This window comes from Diaphorina citri, unplaced genomic scaffold, assembly GCF_000475195.1.
Source record: "Diaphorina citri unplaced genomic scaffold, Diaci psyllid genome assembly version 1.1 scaffold799, whole genome shotgun sequence".
Classification (NCBI taxonomy): Eukaryota; Metazoa; Arthropoda; class Insecta; order Hemiptera; family Psyllidae; genus Diaphorina; species Diaphorina citri.
The window spans coordinates 116,501-136,314 of NW_007378231.1; the positions used below are offsets into that span (position 1 = coordinate 116,501).

The following is a 19,814-nucleotide window of genomic DNA, read 5'->3' on the forward strand; positions in this document are numbered from 1 at the left end:
CGTCACGGGTTCACATAGAGGGGCAACAGTTTGAGACACTCCGGCAGAATCAGCTGGCCCAAACTCGACCCAGGCGAGGCGCAATTTTTCCGGTAGGTAGACAAAATAGTGGCCGTCTTCGTTACCAGCGCGTCGCGCAGGGCGCGCGGCGTCGTGTCCGTTATTTTGGTCGCGCACTGTTTGGCGAAGAAGTTCATCAGCGTGTCGAGTTCACAAAAGCGGTAGATGTCGGCCATCTGGGCCGTGCAGTTGAGGGACAGATTGTGGACGCGCACTTTGCGAACCCCTGGAGGAAAGAAGAATAAGGTTGTGATGAGGACCGTATCCAGGGGAGGGGTGCTCCAAATTTTCGGAGCCTAACCTACAATGCAGGGGATTTTTATTCCGACAATAGATCAGTTGCGCTTACTTGGGTGATGTTTCAAAGTCATAGAGCACGAAAAATGAGGACCAACGGATTTTTTTACGACTTCTAGATACCGAGATAAATCGATTTAAAAAATACCGGTAAATCGTAAACTTTGACGTCACGGCATACGCTCCCGTAGGCGAGACCGGTCGCTATGCGCATTTATATGTCATAACCTCATAACTACTCATTTTCCTCACGAGGCTGAGTGGGCCCCGCAACAGCCAGTCACGGAATCAATCATTTGCATGATACACGCCGCTATTCACACAGTCCTGCGCCAAAGAGTTATACGTTGTGTTCTGGGGCGCCAGTACGGTTTTCTCTTTGTCTGTGCCGAGCATTTTCCGATCGTCCCGGTGGGCCAGTTTGCCCGGGGCCTCGTAAATCGGGAGCGAGGAGTTGAACACGAGAAGTTTACCTGCGGCGCAAGAAAATAATTTTGGATTTAATTAGTGTTTGATTAATTTATTTTTTTCAATAATTGATTATTTATTTAATTTAGGAGTAAAAAAAGAAGGAATTATTTTTATTGTGTTGAGCACAAATGCTTGTCACAAATGTCGTTCCCCGCTTAATACACTACGCTCACTACGCTGAATTTTATGACTTGACTTTAGACCAACCTAAAGATTCAAAGTCCACCGTGATAACCACTACACCACAGAGGTTGCTAGCTCGCAATGTTTCCAAGGATTCAATCTACTTTGTATTGCACGATCCTTTGTATCCTTTTGTAAAATCAAAATCATAATCACCAATCGATTCCCGCCCGGGGCGGATTTTATCCTGATGGGATAATGTTCGTTCTCGGAACGGCTGGCTTTCTCCTATCCTGTCTTCCTTCTCTCTTCGATTTCGGGAAAATAAGACCATAGCAGTTACAGTTCCCTCTGTCAAACCTCTTAAAATAATAATAATAATAAAGTAGTTTTCTTAGGGGAAGGAGGAGAAGGAGGAGGAGGGAAGGAAGTGTGACCAGGAAAAGTCCCACTTACCAGTGGTATCATTCGCCTTCAGGGCCTCCATGCCTGCCTGAATGGCGGGCAGGAGAAGGGTCTCCGTTTCCCTTGTGTCCTGGAACAGGGCCGGAATCTGCTCCATGAGGCTCTCAATAGCGGCCCCGGCCTCTTGGACCGTGCCTAGAAATCCGTCCAATAGGGGCATGAACATTTCGTGAACGTCTGTCACCTCTAGGAGTTCTGGCTTGACAAGACTGGCCTAAGGAGTAAAATATGTAAATGCAGTTTCGTTGTGTTATTATGTCACAACTTTGGTGCTCACTGCAGCATTGTAGGATTTTCCCAATATCTCAATAATCCTAAAATCCCATGTTTACCTACCATGCTGGCACCGGTCGCTATGCGCATTTATTTCTATGTCATAGCTACTCATTTTCCTCACGAGGCTGAGTACCTACCATTCTGGCTCTGGCACCGGTCGCTATGCGCATTTATATGTCATTGCTACTCATTTTCCTCACGAGGCTGAGTGGGCCCCGCAACAGCTTGTTGTTGTTGTTGTTGTTGGTGTTGTTGTTGTTGTTGGTGTTGGTGTTGTTGTTGTTGTTGTTGGTGTTGGTGTTGGTGTTGTTGTTGGTGTTGGTGTTGGTGTTGTTGTTGTTGTTGTTGTTGTTGTTGTTGTTGTTGGTGTTGTTTGTTGTTGTTGTTAACGTCTTTGACTACCACGTCCGTCAAACTGTGTCAAGGCGAAGGAAAACTGCAGCTTCTTTGGGGCTGCTCCATAGAGAAAAACTCTAGTCATCAGCTCCAATGGCGTAGTGGTCACTACACTCGCCTTGCACGCAAATGATTCATTCTGTGCCTGCCATTTGTCAAGGGTCTCAACTTGCCCTTGGGGCATTTTTTTTTCCTTGAAAGCAGATTAAAAACTTTACCTGATTGGCCCGTTTGTCAAACACATGAATAGACCAGGTCTTCCAATCTGTCCAATACAGTTTGTCGTGTTGTTGTTGTTGCTAACGTCTTTGACTACCACGTCCGTCAAACTGTGTCAAGGCGAAGGAAAACTGCACCTTCTTTGGGGCTGCTCCATAGAGAAAAACTCTAGTCATCAGCTCCAATGGCGTAGTGGTCACTACACTCGCCTTGCGCGCAAATGATTCATTCTGTGCCTGCCATTTGTCAAGGGTCTTAACATGCCCTTGGAACAATTTTTTTCCTCGAAAGTAGATAAAAAACTTTACCTGATTGGCCCGTTTGTCAAACACATGAATAGACCAGGTCTTCCAATCTGTCCAATACAGTTTGTCGCCAAACATGGACAGAGCAAACGGGTACAAGATCTCCTTGTCCGCTATTTTCCGCCTGTTTCGACCTGGGGGCGGAAAAGAGAATATTGTCAAAAAGGATTTTTTTTTTCCCGTCTAGGCGATTTAACACTACGGACAGTAGGTCGTTCGCGCCGAAAAAGGAAATTTACTGAGTGAAAAGTGACAAGTTGCCAGCTTCTACCTTGTAAGCGCTAGGTCGCGAGTTGTATTCCTGCCCGGGGCAGATTTTATCCTAAACAGATAAGATTCGTACTCGGAATGGCTATCTTTCTTCTATCCTGCCTTCCGTCTCTCTTCGCTTTCGGGACGATAAGACCTTAGCAGTTACAGTTCCCTCTATCAAACCTTTTCGTACACAATATTAAGAATGATAGTCTCGATCTCAATCTTTCTCTCCCTCCCTAAAGAATGGTGCTCATTTATACTGTTTGCATAAGACTGAAATGTCCATTTACTACAGCAGTAGACCACTACTTTCTGTGCTCAAATTTATCATTTATTTATCAAGTTTCCATTTATTAATATTTCAACATAACAACAGAACATGAAAATTCATATAGATGATATACCCATCTGTAAAAGCAAAGCTTGTGCCACGGACGGGAATATATTGGGTACAAAAGTTCATGCCTCGTTTAGGATTGAACCCACGTCCTCTTGAACAACTTACCATCGTAGTCCATGACTTCGATGATCCTCAAGGAAAATTACCCAATGATTAATTCCTAGTAAACAGCATCTATTCTCTTATCTATGTACTCCTGATATTAACACCTATTCAGATCCAATTTTACACATTAATCAAATTCAGTAAAAATAATTCTCTTTTCATCTCGCACTAAACATGATTTTTTTTTTGCATACAAAATTAATTTAACGAACAAAATAGTTAGGTAACTGGCAAAACCTATGTCTCATTAAATTAATTTCTTTCTTTGTCCGAAATTACAATTTTTCCGAACTATCTCCATTGGCAATGTGAAACCACTAATGTAAAACCTCAAAAAAAAAAAAAAAAAAAAAAAAAAAAAGGGAAAAAAAATGTCAATGTGTAGGTACCTTACACAATCATTAGAAATGTCATTATTTCCAAGTAATGATGATGAAAATTCAGAAAATCCGGAATTCCATCATTAGTAATGACATTACTAATGATCATGTAAGGTACCTATTAGATTGAACTCAATCCTGACTTCCTGAGACAATCAACGGTGGTAAAACTCGACCTTAATCATACAAATAGGGAGTTTTTGCAACCAAAATTAACGTCCCATTAACTGAATTCTTTAATGTTACTTGACGAAAACACGTTTCTGCGCATGTGCAGAAACGAGTTTTGGTCAACTTACGTCTTACGTTTCAATTATCGTCACGTAAGTGTGCAGTTCAAAAACTCTCTAATGTTGACATTGCGCTCTATTAAACTGTTGGTATAATGGAACAACTTGTTCTAAACTGACAGTCTTAACGGCCTAGTGCTTACAAGGCACGGATAAGGTTCGTTCTCGGAACGGCTGGCTTTCTTATCCTGCCTCGGCAGCGTAGTGGTCAAGACGCTCGCCTGGTAAACAGGAGGGCGTGGGTTCGATCCCAGCCGAGGCATGGAATTTTATCCTTTATTTGAGATTTTGATCCAATGTTTGCCTACCATGCTGGGACCGGTCGCTATGCGCATTTATATGTCATAACTACTCATTTTCCTCACGAGGCTGAGTGGGCCCCGCAACAGCCATCCTCCTATCCTGTCTTCCTTCTCTCTTCGATTTCGGGATCGTAAGACCTCCATTTTTACAGTTCTCCTATCAAACATAAAAAAAAAGTTTCTAAAGCATATAGGAAGAAAATAAAATGAAAGATGAGAGTTTCACCCCCGTTTTATTTCAAAGCATTGAAACAACTGCTATATTAGACTCGTGTGGTCTGTATCGTAGCATGCCCATCCCGTATTATGGACTTTTGCAGCATTGGTATTGTCGCAAAATATTGGAAGGCTGGGTAAAAAAATAGGTACTTACATAATTTGTCAAGTTTCGCATTTGTAACAAAGTCCACAATTCCAAATAGAGGTCCTGTTTCTGAATTCCATCACTGAGTCCTTAATTACCTGTGGTGTTGGACATGAACATATGTCCGTAGAAGTCCGTGGGTCGAATCCCGGTGCTGGTCCGCACTCGCATCACCGCGTCATAAGCTGTGGGTCGACTCATGTTTCGTCTCACATCGTCTATGAGTCGGTCTCCGTCCACGTTGGCTTGGAAGTAGGTATACTTGTAAATCTGACCTCCTGTGAGTCGAGCCACTTGCCCTGAGAAACGAAGAAACAGGACGGTATTAAACGGTAAAGCATAGAAACAGATGATATATTTATTAATTTATTTAGCCAATGGAGCAGTTGCAAATGGGTAAAAATTATTAATAAATGGTCGGTTCCTATGTAAAAAATTGTGAAAAATCCAAATATGAGTTCAAAACTCCGAAAAAGTAACTTTAGAAGGTCGAAAATTCAATTTTTAACTGCCGTTCTAATGAAAAAATTCAAAGAGTTGTGACGTCAGATTTCACGTCAAAATGCGCAGAAACGCACGCGCACAAACAAACGAAGCAAGGGTCATGAATTATGACGTCATCGCGTACGGGAGCGTATGCCGTGACGTCAAAGTCCAAGGTTTACCGGTATTTTTTAAATCGATTTATCTCCGGATCTAGAAGTCGTAGACGAAAAAGAAAAATTTCCTAGTTCCTCATTTTTTCTGCCCTTTGTCTTAGAAACCTCATCCAAGTAAGCGCAACTGCTCTTTTAAAATAAAAATTTCACTAGTCATAAAATTTGACCCCGCCGGGAATCGAACCCGGGTCTCCCGCGTGCAAGGCGAGCGCAGTGACCACTATGCCATGGGAGCTGACCTTCTAATATTTGAAAGACCCTCAAAAATCCATTCATCAAAATTCTCCCAACCCTTAACCCTTTGACTCACCTATGGTCGCCAAGTCCACATAGGCGTTGTTGAACACGAACAAGTCCACCGAGACGCCGCTATTCACACAGTCCTGCGCCAAAGAGTTATACGTTGTGTTCTGGGGCGCCAGTACGGTTTTCTCTTTGTCTGTGCCGAGCATTTTCCGATCGTCCCGGTGGGCCAGTTTGCCCGGGGCCTCGTAAATCGGGAGCGAGGAGTTGAACACGAGAAGTTTACCTGCGGCGCAAGAAAATAATTTTGGATTTAATTAGTGTTTGATTAATTTATTTTTTTCAATAATTGATTATTTATTTAATTTAGGAGTAAAAAAAGAAGGAATTATTTTTATTGTGTTGAGCACAAATGCTTGTCACAAATGTCGTTCCCCGCTTAATACACTACGCTCACTACGCTGAATTTTATGACTTGACTTTAGACCAACCTAAAGATTCAAAGTCCACCGTGATAACCACTACACCACAGAGGTTGCTAGCTCGCAATGTTTCCAAGGATTCAATCTACTTTGTATTGCACGATCCTTTGTATCCTTTTGTAAAATCAAAATCATAATCACCAATCGATTCCCGCCCGGGGCGGATTTTATCCTGATGGGATAATGTTCGTTCTCGGAACGGCTGGCTTTCTCCTATCCTGTCTTCCTTCTCTCTTCGATTTCGGGACGATAAGACCATAGCAGTTAAAGTTCCCTCTGTCAAACCTTTTTTTTTAATGAAAATTACATTTAAAAAAGAGAGGTTTATGTTCCCTCTGTATAGAGGGAACTGTAACTGCTAAGGTCTTATCGTTTTCAAAGCAAAGAGAGAAGGAAGACAGGAAAGGAGAGAGCCAATCCTTCCGAAAAGGAACCTAAACTTTTTAGCATAAAATGGGAATCGAACCCGCAATCTAGCGCTTGCAGACGTGCTACCCTCCAAGCTAACTAGACTGTTGCATAGGAGTGAAAAGATAAAATTCCATGTCTCGGCTGGGATCGAACCCACGCCCTTCTGTTTAACAGGCGAGCGTCTTGACCACTACACCACCAAGGCAGGTAGAACATTAAGGTAATTTTAAACGTGAAGAATGTGAATCAAAAGTAGATATTAGACCTAATGTAAATGCAGTTTGTGTTATTATGTCACAACTTTGGTGCTCACTGCAGCATTGTAGGATTTTCCCAATATCTCAATAATCCTAAAATCCAATGTTTACCTACCATGCTGGCTCTGGCACCGGTCGCTATGCGCATTTATATGTCATTGCTACTCATTTTCCTCACGAGGCTGAGTGGGCCCCGCAACAGCCAGTCACGGAATCAATCATTTGGATGATACAAATTTCTTGACCCGCCGGGAATCGAACCCGGGTCTCCCGCGTGCAAGGCGAGCGCAGTGACTACGCCATGGGAGCTCTAAGGAGTAAAATATAGTAAATATATTAAAATAGAATGACATACAATAGAACAAACTAGAGTAGAGCCAAGAAGACTTTTTACTATTACACACAAAAGTGAGATTAATTCACACACTGATACCTCTATCCCGAGAACCCCAACACTTGGAAAGCTGAAATTTGGTAGGGGATATTCCTCTAAGTTATGTTTTCAATGTGCAATACGAGAGGATATTGCGGAAATCTAAAACGACCTCTAGTTATGATCAATTTTCCGTGGCGAAGCTCGTCTACCAAATTTTAGGTCAATCGACCTAGTAAAAACAAGTTAGAAGATTGAATTTCCGATTAAACAAAAGAAGAAGAAAAAAAAAAATCAGATATTTCCGATTTTCCACCAATTTCCCCATTTTGAAAATTTGGACCGATTGCAATGCTTTCATTACTAGTATAGCTTCGCCATACTGTGGTAATAGAAAGTAAAATATCCCATCCGTATAAGCGGCTAAGCCCCTACACTTAAGCCTTACCTTAATATTATAAAAGTGTACACTGCTGGCGTAAGTGATGAAACCCACTCGCAGTCTCTCATTGGTCAATTCAGCCAAGATTTCCGCCATTCGGGAGCATAACAGCTAGATATTTCCAATTTTCCACCCATTTCCCCATTTTGAAAATTTGGACCGATTGCAATGCTTTCATTACTAGTATAGCTTCGCCATAGTGTGGTAATAGAAAGTAAAATATCCCATCCGTATAAGCGGCTAAGCCCCTACACTTAAGCCTTACCTTAATATTATAGAAGTGCACACTGCTGGCGTAAGTGATGAAACCCACTCGCAGTCTTTCATTGGTCAATTCAGCCAAGATTTCCGCCATTCGGGAGCATAACAGCTGGACGAGGCCTGATTTGACGTTGCTATAGGATACGTCCAGAATAAATATGAGGGCGGGCGGGTTGGGGAACTTGGAATCGCGACAGTACTGTTCGGACACGATAAGCTCGTACGAGCCAAGACATAGCTCGGGCCGCTGGTACTTGTCCATACGTTGACCTGGAATCCAAAGAGAAATTTCAAGCTTATTCGTCATCGTAGAAACTTGAAATTTCAAGCTTATTCGTCATCGTAGAAACTTTAAATTTTAAGTTTATTTGTCATCGTAGAAACTTGTAAGGTTCAACTAAATAAGTTGGTGTGTTGGTGACAACTTTGTGTAACACGCGCTAGAAGCTAATAAAATATGTTTACCAAATTGTTCGGTGAAAGAATCATTAAAAACAAAACAAAAAAATAAAAATAAAAAATAAGTTTATTTTTCATCGTAGAAACTTGAAATTTTAAGTTTATTCGTCATCGTAGAAACTTGAAATTTTAAGTTTATTTGTCATCGTAGAAACTTGTAAGGATCAACTAAATAAGTTGGTGTGTTGGTGACAACTTTGTGTACACGCGCTAGAAGCTAATAAAATATGTTTACCAAATTGTTCGGTGAAAGAATCATTAAAAACAAAACAAAAAAATAAAAATAAAAAAAAAATACTAGTATAGCTCGCTATACTGTAGTAGGTAATAGAAAGTAAAAAAAAAAAAAATAAAATCTGACAGCCCCAAATGAATAGAATAAGTGAAGGCAGAGCAGACCAAGTCCACAAATCGACTTTTCGAGTATAGTATATCGTTGGAAAGAGCGCGAAAAGATAATATTTTTATTTAAAATGGTTGCTAACTTCACTTTAGTGTTGTATTGAAATGAGAAGCTTTCAACATTTTTACGAACATTTACTTAATATGGTGCTTAAAAAAAAAAAAAAAAAAAAATATCAAACAGTCGGTTGACTTGGATATATAACCCAAAATACTTCCACAAGCTTACGGCTTTACTCACCCAGAGCGTCCATATGAGCGAAATACGTCTCAGGCACATCAGTCGTGGCCTTACACATCGGACAATGGAACCTGCGACCTCCATCCACAAACTGCATAAACGGAGCCATGTACGCCTTACACCGGCCGCAACGTACCGGACCTCCCGACTGAGAGAAATCGGCCTCTGGAGGCTCCATCTCGCCTGAAAAAATAAACAAGACCTTATTAGGAAAAGATAAAAACAAGACCTCATTAGTTTGGTATGGCTATTTATGTAAGCATGTTTTAGAATGACCATTTTAAGTGTTAAAACACGCTGTAATGATTTTTTTTTTTTTAAACTTATATAGGTACATAGGTACCTACCTAAAAAGGTTTAATTGAGGGAACTGTAACTGCTAAGGTCTTATCGTCCCGAAATCGAAGAAAAAAAAAAAACTTATATAGGTACATAGGTACCTACCTAAAAAGGTTTAATTGAGGGAACTGTAACTGCTAAGGTCTTATCGTCCCGAAATCGAAGAGAGAAGGAAGACAGGATATGAGAAAGGCAGATCGAAACCGTGACCTAATGCTTACAAGGCAGACGAGCTACCAACCAAGCTAACTAGGCTGGCTCATACAAAATAGAAATAAAGTCGTGTGATGTTCACACCAGATAATCCTTACCTTGAAAGGCAGAGCGAAACCGTGACCTAATGCTTACAAGTCAGACGAGCTACCAACCAAGCTAACTAGGCTGGCTCATACAAAATAGAAATAAAGTCGTGTGATGTTCACACCAGATAATCCTTACCTTCAGCTACGCGTGCTAGGGGACTGATGACAAGGCCGAACGGTACGCTCACTTGTTTCATCAGATCCGCCGTGGTAGGCACAGAGTACATCGTAGATCGAACGAAGCGAGGTGAGCAGTTGCCCTGGTCTTGGACAGTGAATGGTGTGGTGACCAGGGGCGGCAGACCGCCGCGCTGGTCCGTACGGAACTCCCCGGAGCGGCTCTTCCGATCATCCTGCATCACTTGGATCTGAAATCCGAAAAAAGCATCAATCATTACACAACAAGATATTTTGACAATACTTCGATTGCAAATATTTCAACGGGTTACTTTCTGGTGTTCTCGTGTCCTTCCGATCATCCTGCATCACTTGGATCTGAAATCCGAAAAAGCATCAATCATTACACAACAAGATATTTTGACAATACTTCGATTGCAAATATTTCAACGGGTTACTTTCTGGTGTTCTCGTGTTGACCCAGCACCTAAATGGGAAGTATTGTGTCTTTCTCGCCCATCTGATGAGAGGCATACTACGGGATATGGGCATGTTAACTCAGATCACATGCGTCTAATGTAGCAGTTGTTTCATTGCTACGAAAAAACGGCGGTGAAGAAAACCATTGTTACAATTTTCTCTATCAAACCTCTTTAACACACATGGCCTTGTTGCTTAGAGCACAAAAAAAAAAATGTTTGTCCAACAAAGAATGTGTCACTTACTCGGCTTGGCATATTATCGGGGTCCAGCTTCTTCTGAGCGGTGGGTTGGGGTCTTGTGTTAGGATATTGCATACCGGGAGGCGAGAACTCCTGTTGTTGCTGTTGATAGCCTCCAGGACCCTGGGGATATCCTGCAGAAGAAACAAACAGATACCTAGAATCTTCTATGTTTCAATTTGACGTTAATGAAAGTTGGAACATTTAGTAACTTGGTAGACACTTATGCTGCGGTTTTACCATCTCGGAATTCAGATGAAACCAGGATTTCCCTTTACTTAATACCCAGGTCAACCTTGGATTGGACTCAACTTTGAGACAATCCACGGTGGTAAAAAACGACCTCACATAAAGGACATTTACTTACTCACATAGAACGACCTCACATAAAGGACATTAACATTTACAGTTTGATGAATTCTGTCAAAAAAAAAGGGGCAAATTCCTGATGAAATTCTTGGGCACATCTAGCTTTAATTGGTGACCCCTTTAATATTTACTCTAAATTATAAATTGGTTCAAATTAGAATCTTCTATATTTCAATTTGACGTTAATGAAAGTTGGAACATTTAGTAACTTGGTAGACACTTATGCAGCGGTTTTACCCACTCGGAATTCAGATGAAACCAGGATTTCCCTTTACTTAATACCCAGGTCAACCTCGGATTGGACTCAACTTTGAGACAATCCACGGTGGTAAAAAACGACCTCACATAAAGGACATTTACAGTTTGATGAAATCTGTCAAAAATATTCAACACATAAAAGGGACAAATTCCTGATGAAATTCTTGGGCACATCTAGCTTTAATTGGTGACCCCTTTAATATTTACTCTAAATTATAAATTGGTTCAAAATGACCTCTCTTACCTGGTTGCTGTGGGTAGCCTGATCCAGGCTGTGGGGGAAATCCGGGCGGGGACTGTTGAGGCGGGAATTTCTGCTGTGAAGGCATAGGCGGAAATCCCGGCTGCTGAGGGAAATTTTGCTGAGGAAATCCTTGTCCAGGTCCCTGACTTGGAGGGAATCCAGGTTGCCCGGAAGGCTGTGGTGGGAATCCAGGCTGTGCAGAGGGCTGTGGTGGGAATCCCGACTGGGATTGGGGCTGTGGTGGAAAGCCAGGCTGTTGAAGACCACTAGGCTGAGGTGGAAAACCAGACTGTCCAGTAGGCTGTGGTGGAAATCCAGGTTGCTGTTGTCCAGTAGGCTGTGGTGGAAACCCAGGTTGCTGTCCAGGCTGTGACGGAAAGCCTGACTGCGGATATGTTTGTTGGGGAGGGGGACGAGCATACTGGGGTCGACCCAGGTTGGGTCTGGTACCTCCTACTCCAGGACCACTTAGTGGGGGACCACTCAAGGAAGAACTAGGTGGAGCTCCAAGCCCCGTTGGTGGACCGTTCTGGGTAGGACCTCCTAATCCCGAAGGTGGACCACCAAGTCCTGAAGGGGGACCGCCTAGGCCTGAAGGTGGACCACCTAGACCCGCAGGAGGGCCGCCTAATCCCGACGATGGGCCACCAAGCCCTGATGGTGGACCACCTAGCCCCGACGATGGACCTGGGAAGCTTGAAGGGGGACCACTTTGTGGAGCACCTCCGAAAGTAGAGGGCCCTCCAAGACTGGACGGGGGGCCGCTTAGTGTAGGACCTCCTAGTCCCGAAGGTGGACCTCCTAGCCCTGATGGTGGACCACTAAAGCTTGACGGAGGTCTAGATGATGGGCCTCCAAAGCTTGAAGGGGGGCCATTTTGTAATGGCCCTCCTAGATTCTGTGCAGGACCTCCGAAACTGCTAGATGGGCTGCTTATTTGAGGCCCACCAAAACTTGAAGGGGGTCTGTTTTGTGGAGGGCCTCCAAAGCTGGATGGGGGGCCATTTTGTAAAGGACCTCCCAGATTTTGTGCAGGACCTCCTAAACTGCTAGACGGGTTGTTCATTTGAGGAGCGCCAAAACTTGAAGGGGGTCGATTTTGAGGCGGACTTCCAAAGGTAGATGGGGGGCCACTTTGAGGCGGACCTCCAAAGCTGGATGGGGGGCCGTTTTGTAAAGGACCTCCCAGATTTTGTGGAGGACCTCCTAAACTGCTAGACGGGCTGCTTATTTGAGGACCACCGAAACTTGAAGGAGGTCTGTTTTGTGGAGGGCCTCCAAAGGTAGACGGAGGGCCATTCTGTAAAGGACCTACTAAACTGCTAGGCGGGCTCTGGGGTCCACCGAAACTTGATGGAGGTCGATTTTGTGGGGGACTTCCAACATTAGGACCTCCCAAACTGGAGGGTGGACTATTGAATTGAGGACCGCCAAAACTAGGAGGTCCATTCAGTGGTGGACCACTCAAACCAGAAGGAGGACCAGTTAATGGGGAACTTCTCAGTCCTGACGGGAGACCATTCAGTCCACCACTTGGCGGCTGTGTTCCTGCTTGTGAGGACTGAGGAGGTTGTTGGGGGGACTGCACATTTCCTGCACTTGTTGGAAAGCCGGGGGAGCTTACACCTTGACTTGGACCACTTGATGGGGTGAAACTCATTGACGAAGAAGTAATAGCACCAGGTGGACTACTGAATGATGGTCCTGGGGTTGAAACTTGATTTGGATAAGATGCGGGATCACCGCTGCCCATCTGTGCAAAACCTCCTGAATTAGAAGGAGGCAAAGCTTCACTTTTTGGTGGACTGCTAAAGCTCTGTGACTGTTGGGGTTGAGATGGTGATTGAAGGAATGAGTTTTCACCCCCAGGTTGGGAAGGCTGGAATCCTTGTGGCCCAGATGGAAAGTTTCTCTGAGGTCCCGGTGACTTTATAGACGAAGGTGATGTGTCACCTTGCTGGGGAGGGAATGAAGGCTGAGAAGGTTTCAAAGGTTGGAAAGGTCCGCCAGTGCTTGGTTTGAATGCAGAACTGCTAAAAGTATTTGGACTTTGCACATTGGGAGCAGGTGCACCATCAGGCTCTTGATGAACACTGGGAGGTCTCTGAGTGTTTGGATTGGGGGTAAAGCTTTGCGGGGGACGTTGCACGGGAGGACTTGGGTCAGAAGTGTTCAATCCGTTGTCATGGTTATCATTGGGACCAGGCTGTTGTGGGGATGCAGACTTCCGAGCAGACTGTTGTTGAAAATCTCCCAGAGGTTCCTGAGAGGGCGGTTTTGATTGGAATAAATAAAGAAGGTGAAAATTGTTTTTATCTTTCCAGGTAAGAAACTAAGAAGTCTTCAACAATCTAGAAAATGACAAACCCTCTACAAAAAGAGCTAAACTTTTTTCCCTGGAGTAATTCATTGCGTCGTAATGTCAGTAGAACGGATCTATTGACTTTTGACGTAGGTAGATATTATTTTGGTGTGAAAAATTATCTCCCAAAGCTGAACAATGGAGATATATCAACAAATCACTGAAATTTTTCCCCTTCGCTCCGGTAGACTCCAGGATGCATGCAGTGCAGCGTTTCCTCTCTGGATGGCAAGACCAATCTTGCACAGACCTACATAATACCTGATAAATATGTTCTTAATTATTAATACAATCCCCAATCCCCCGCTGGCACACTCATCTTTTGTATGTAGTTTTCGAAACGAAGAAAATATCTGACGTGCTCAGCATAATATTAAAGGAAAACTACTTTATATTGGCCAGTTAATTTCACCTAGTTCTTGGAAAGGCTGTCTTTCTTCTTTTTTTTTTTTTTAACCAGCCTAGTCAGCTTAGTTGGTAGTGAGTCCGCCTTGTAAGTGCTAGGCCGCGGGTTCGATTCTCACCCGAGGCAGATTTTTTTCCCAAAAAAAAAAATGACATGTATAGGAGAGTCATGGGTAATTACTAATTACTAAAATACAAAGTAACAAGCTGGGTCCGTCCCTCCGGGAATTTTGAATGTAAAATACTTGCCTGTGTTCCATAGAACTTTTTTTTTACGTAGGTATACGAAGTAGCTTCCGTGACCTAGTGGGTATCACACTAGGCTTGCACTCCGGAGTTTACGGGTTCGATTCCCAGCAGGGTCGAAGTTTTTTCGGCTCTTTTGCTTGGATTTCGGGGTGCATTCAGCCTAGTGAGGACTATTGTAACTACTTAATAGCGACCAGTGGCGGCAGTACCAGTGTAAAAGGAGGTTTTTACCCTCCGTTAAACGATAAAAAACGACAAGCTACTTTTCTCCTCACAAATCTCACCCAGTCTGAGTGGGGCCTGGAAAAGCCTTACCTAGGCTGATCACAGAGCTCGTCTGCTAAATAGGAGAGCGAGGGTTCAATCCTAGTTGAGGCATTGAATTTATTGGGACCAGGCTGTTGTGGGGATGCAGACTTCCGACCAGACTGTTGTTGAAAATCTCCCAGAGGTTCCTGAGAGGGCGGTTTTGATTGGGCTTCATTTTGGTTGGATTGAGCAGGGGGAAATTGATTCAGAGGTCCTGTTGTATTTGGACCGAAGGCAGTGTTCGGAGAAGATTTGCCAGATTGGTTTTGCTGGTTTGGTGGAAGATATGCATTCAGGTTCTGTTGATGATGGCCAAGGAGGTTCGAGGGGAGTGGAGACGGAGCACTAGCATTGGAAAGCAGAGAGTTTGGTTCACTTGTTGGTGGAAAGTTACTCGTCTGTTTGAGAGTGGAACTGTTGTTGCCGTAGAAGTTAACGCCTGAGGACACTGGTGGGGCAATGTTAGAGAACTTCATAGGGTCCACGGGGAGCGGTGGCATATTGCTTGGAGGTCCCTGTATTGAACAGAAAGCAAGTTGTAAGTTAGAATGGTAGGTACTTCCTTGAAGTAATATGAAAACAGTGCCGAGGTAAAAAAAAAGTTAGAATGGTACCTATTTGAAAAGAACTAGGTCACTAAATGATCTTTGTTCACATTGAATTATTAAGTACTTGGTTGTGATGAAAGGAAATGAGTAGTTTATTCTGTAAGAAACAAGAAATTTATTTTATACATACTTTTTTCCAACTTTCTGTGAAAAACAACATTACCTTATGCCATCACAATGAAAAAGATGCCATCACAACAAATCAGTTCAAGAACCCGCTTGACCATCATAGACAATCGTAAACTATCAATAAATTGTTGAAACATGGGATGGAGCCTCATTGGACTTGTCCAGATGCTCTCGAAACCTCTGATGAGAACCAACATTATCTCATCAGGATAAAATCCGCCCCGGGCGGGAATCGAACCCGCGGCCTAGCGCTTACAAGGCAGACGCACTATACCTTGTTGATTTGGGACTCCATTAGGAAAGTTGAAGTTACCACCTGGAGGTTGATTGGTTGGTGGTGGCATAAAAGATGGCTGCATTCCTGATTAATAACTTCCTGAAATTTCAATAAGTAAATATATTTTCAATTAATGTGGTTTAAAACAGAGGCTTCTGACCGAGTACTAGAGTTTGGTGAACTGCTTGTATAATACCTACCTAGCTCTTCTTCTCTCTGAACAGCTTTACAATCGTATCAAGTCTATCTTAACAGGAAATAGGTCCTTTTTACAACAGGATTATGACCAATTGCATCAAATTTTCCTGTCAAATGGTATGGAATACTCCAAAGGGAATGCCTTATTTTGTATGTAATGCCCCATTTTTTGTAAACAGAAGTGTGTCACCTTATTATCAAGTCTATCTTAACAGGAAATAGGTCCTTTTTACAACAGGATTATGACCAATTGCATCAAATTTCCCTGTCAAATGGTATGGAATACTCCAAAGGGAATGCCTTATTTTGTATGTAATGCCCCATTTTTTGTAAACAGAAGTGTGTCACCTTATCAGTATGTTTAAACCCCATAACTTTAATCTTTCTTAACAACCTCTATACAGGTACGAATCAAACCTAAATTGTTGCATACTTTTGCTATGAAATTCATGGAACTTGTAAGGATTCGAACCTTACGATTGGATCATTCGAATTAATTACATTAAAATAAAGTAACTTGAGTAATAAATTTTAATAACTCCTCGTAATTACCTACAACTCATACGGGAATGACGTGTAACTTACTCAGAACTTGCCGTTCTTAATACAGGTACGAATCAAACCTAAATTATTGCATACTTTTGCTATGAAATTCAGGGAACTTGTAAGGATTCGAACCTTACGATTGGATCATTCGAATTAATTACATTAAAATAAAGTAACTTGAGTAATAAATAAATTTTAAATCATGAAACTTGTAAGGATTCGAACCTTACGATTGGATCATTCGAATTAATTACATTAAAATAAAGTAAGTAACTTGAGTAATAAATTTTAATAACTCCTCGTAATTACCTACAACTCATACGGGAATGACGTGTAACTTACTCAGAACTTGCCGATTTGTGGCCAAAATTCAGGTCCGATTCATTCGGAAATATTTTCTGCACTCTAAAAAGAATAGATTACCTTCGATTACATAGAAACAGTCAGGCACAACATGATTTAAACAATTTTAAATTAAAATAAAAAGGAAAACTCGATTTATTTTTTACAGATAACAAAAAATTTCCCTAAAGTTTCGTAAATCTCAGCACGAAAAGAAATATTTTTGTATTTTTTGTTTAGATTTGATAAACCAGCTGATTTCTGCCACGTAAGGTTTTACTGCGCACGCGCGATTACTTTACAGATGTTGCCAGTTGACCAAAAAACCTCTCGGTCATATTCTCAATTTCTCAGGTCATATTTTTAACAGTCCGGAAAAAGTAGGTAGAGTTCGTGGTAGAAGGAGGAGGATAGAGTTTAATTTAGCTCATTCAAAAAGTTTAATGCATTCAATGAAATGAATTTTATTTAAAAAATTAAAACTCTCTAAAAATAAATTAAATTTAAAAATAAGCAAAATCGTTTAAAAAATAAAAATCCATCTACAGAAACGATGTAAACCCGCCCTAAAGAGGTTTTTATTTTATTTTCTCCACCCGATTTCTTTTCTAAAAGTTGTCTACGATATCTGCTAGAGAGCGGCAGAGTAGTTTTATCTCGTGTGGACTTGTTGGGTATTTTGACACATCCACCAATATTGTATTTTTGGATTTTTTGGTTTTTGGCACCTCCACCAATTTCACAGTTTCTGACATTTTGGCGTCTCCACTAAAATTTTCTGATTGGTTCATTAATTAATTTATTTAAAGAAAATGAGAACCTATGTACCTAACAAGAAATTTCGCAGATCTCTGTGTTAGCTAAATTTTGCACCAAAGCTGTAGAAGGTAGGTATTTTCCCGCTATTCATTAATTAATTTATTTAAAGAAAATGAGAACCTATGTACCTAACAAGAAATTTCGCAGATCTCTGTGTTAGCTAAATTTTGCACCTCCCGATTTTGAAAGAACCAAGTGAGGAGTTAGTTCCACGTTTTATCTCGAATAATTTCCCTTTAGGGCAACTGTTGTACTCGTAATGGGGCTATTACAAAAAGAATCTGTTTCAGAACTTTCGAGTCATCTTATGCAGGAACTATCTGAGCTATTTCCTGTCTACCTGTCTCACATATTAATGAATACCTAGTACTTACCTATATTAAGTTAGTAGATATCTATGTAGGTATGTAGGTATACAAACATATTCTATGCTTCTATGCAGTCCATAAATAGGTACATAGGTACTTACTTGCCTGTGTTCCATAGAACTTTTTTTTTACGTATACGAAGTAGCTTCCGTGACCTAGTGGGTATCACACTAGGCTTGCACTCCGGAGTTTCCGGGTTCGATTCCCAGCAGGGTCGAAGTTTTTTCGGCTCTTTGCTTGGATTTCGGGGTGCATTCAGCCTCGTGAGGACTATTGTAACTACTTAATAGCGACCAGTGGCGGCAGTACCAGTGTAAAAGGAGGTTTTAACCTCCAATAAACGATTAAAAACGACAAGCTACTTTTCTCCTCACAAATCTCACCCAGACTGAGTGGAGCCTGGAAAAGCCTTACCTAGGCTGATCACAGAGCTCGTCTGCTAAATAGGAGAGCGAGGGTTCAATCCTAGTTGAGGCATTGAATTTTATTCACAATATTATCTATCTACCTACAAAAAAAAAGGAAATTTGAAAAGATTACCTATACCTATAGATAATAAAAAAATAAAATAAAATATTGTAATAATAGATAATAATAGGTTTTATTTGATACAATTTTTTATGGAAAATATATTCACGTCCATTTTCATTAAAAAAAAAAAAAAAAATCCATGTAATTATTTATGTATAGGTAATAATAATATTAAAGTTACACAATACAGAAGAAAGGGAAAATACAAAATAAATAAAATTAAAAAAAAACTATAAAAAAAAAAAACAATTAAATAACAAATCTAATATGTCTAATGTCTATGTCATAATATACTGACCTATTACCTGCCTACCTGCAAGCAGTAGGTAGGATAGGTTATGTATAAATCGAAATTCATATTGAAAGAGCCAAAAAATGTGATACCCCCTGAAGACCTATGTGTAAAATAGGTCTCTACAATTGCTAAAATAGGTGCATTTAAATAATTATGTACCTATTACAAGTCCCTTTATTTCAGTATTTTGTAATTTTTATTACTTTCTATTTTAATTATGATTTTATAATAAATTATTATTAGATATATGTATATTATTTTAATTTACCTATTAGGTATCTTATCTACTATTCCTCTTACAATGCTTTTAAATAATGTGTAAGGATACAGGTAGGTAATATAAAATCAATAGGCACTAAAATCAATAGGCAATTACCCTGACATCTAACTTGGGGTAAAATTGCCTTTGAATAATTCAATAAATAGGTCTAATTGATTCTCTATAGTAATTATGTATATTTAAATAATTATTTAAGGTACCAATTAAAGCTAGGCTGACAATAATATTGTTTGGGTATCTAAATAGAAAATAGGTAGGTATAGGTACCTACTAGTAAATTGTGCTTCTTTCTAGAAAAGACATTTAATAATGAAATTTCTTATGGGTAGCTCAAAAAAATGTTTAGAGTAGTTTGGACCATTTTTCAAACCCTTCTTATTGATTGGTAGGTACCTAAGTAGATCCCTATTCTAATCTCTGTTTCTAAGCACAATATCTGCACTCTTTTTCTAAGTACAATTTGTTGGGCTGATACATCGTCCCTTACATCGACGACGTCCCTCATTGGCTGGTATCTTTTTCCAGGCACAACCATCTCCCTTGATTGGTTGGTACGTCTGCCCTGGTTGGCTGGTATTGGTTCTTGGTATTGTATTGAGCATGCCAGATTAACTGCAGAGTCATCCCTACCACGACCAGCTGGCATATTGTTCCTGGAACACGGAAAAGAGACGGAGTCATTAGTATTAAAATCTTGAGTGCACGCCTGTCTTGTAAGCGATAGGTAGAGAGTTCGATTCCCGCCCGAGGCGAAATTTATCCTAAAGAATACTATAGTTTTTTTTTTTTTTTTTTTTTTTTTTTTAA

At 41.1% G+C, this 19,814-nt stretch overlaps 1 protein-coding gene and 1 long non-coding RNA gene across 2 annotated transcripts in view; both read right to left on the reverse strand.

The window, feature by feature from the left end:
• Positions 1 to 2: 2 nt before the first annotated feature.
• Positions 3 to 19,814, reverse strand: part of LOC103512163 (collagen alpha-1(III) chain) — a gene marked incomplete at its 5' end in the record, with an annotated part of 21,699 nt that continues 1,887 nt past the window's right edge. The window contains 13 exons of the mRNA XM_026825724.1: positions 3 to 356; positions 658 to 830; positions 1,408 to 1,630; positions 2,616 to 2,746; positions 4,807 to 5,007; positions 5,678 to 5,896; positions 7,828 to 8,106; positions 8,939 to 9,121; positions 9,716 to 9,947; positions 10,422 to 10,552; positions 11,290 to 13,521; positions 14,730 to 15,129; positions 19,563 to 19,660. Coding sequence (XP_026681525.1) covers positions 3 to 356; positions 658 to 830; positions 1,408 to 1,630; positions 2,616 to 2,746; positions 4,807 to 5,007; positions 5,678 to 5,896; positions 7,828 to 8,106; positions 8,939 to 9,121; positions 9,716 to 9,947; positions 10,422 to 10,552; positions 11,290 to 13,521; positions 14,730 to 15,129; positions 19,563 to 19,660 — 4,856 coding nt within the window. The remainder of the gene's footprint in view (positions 357 to 657; positions 831 to 1,407; positions 1,631 to 2,615; positions 2,747 to 4,806; positions 5,008 to 5,677; positions 5,897 to 7,827; positions 8,107 to 8,938; positions 9,122 to 9,715; positions 9,948 to 10,421; positions 10,553 to 11,289; positions 13,522 to 14,729; positions 15,130 to 19,562; positions 19,661 to 19,814) is intronic.
• Positions 15,634 to 16,933, reverse strand: LOC113468637. The gene is made up of 2 exons (XR_003392311.1): positions 16,715 to 16,933; positions 15,634 to 15,727 (listed from the first exon to the last, which is right to left on the reverse strand). It is a non-coding gene; the product is annotated as an uncharacterized LOC113468637 (long non-coding RNA).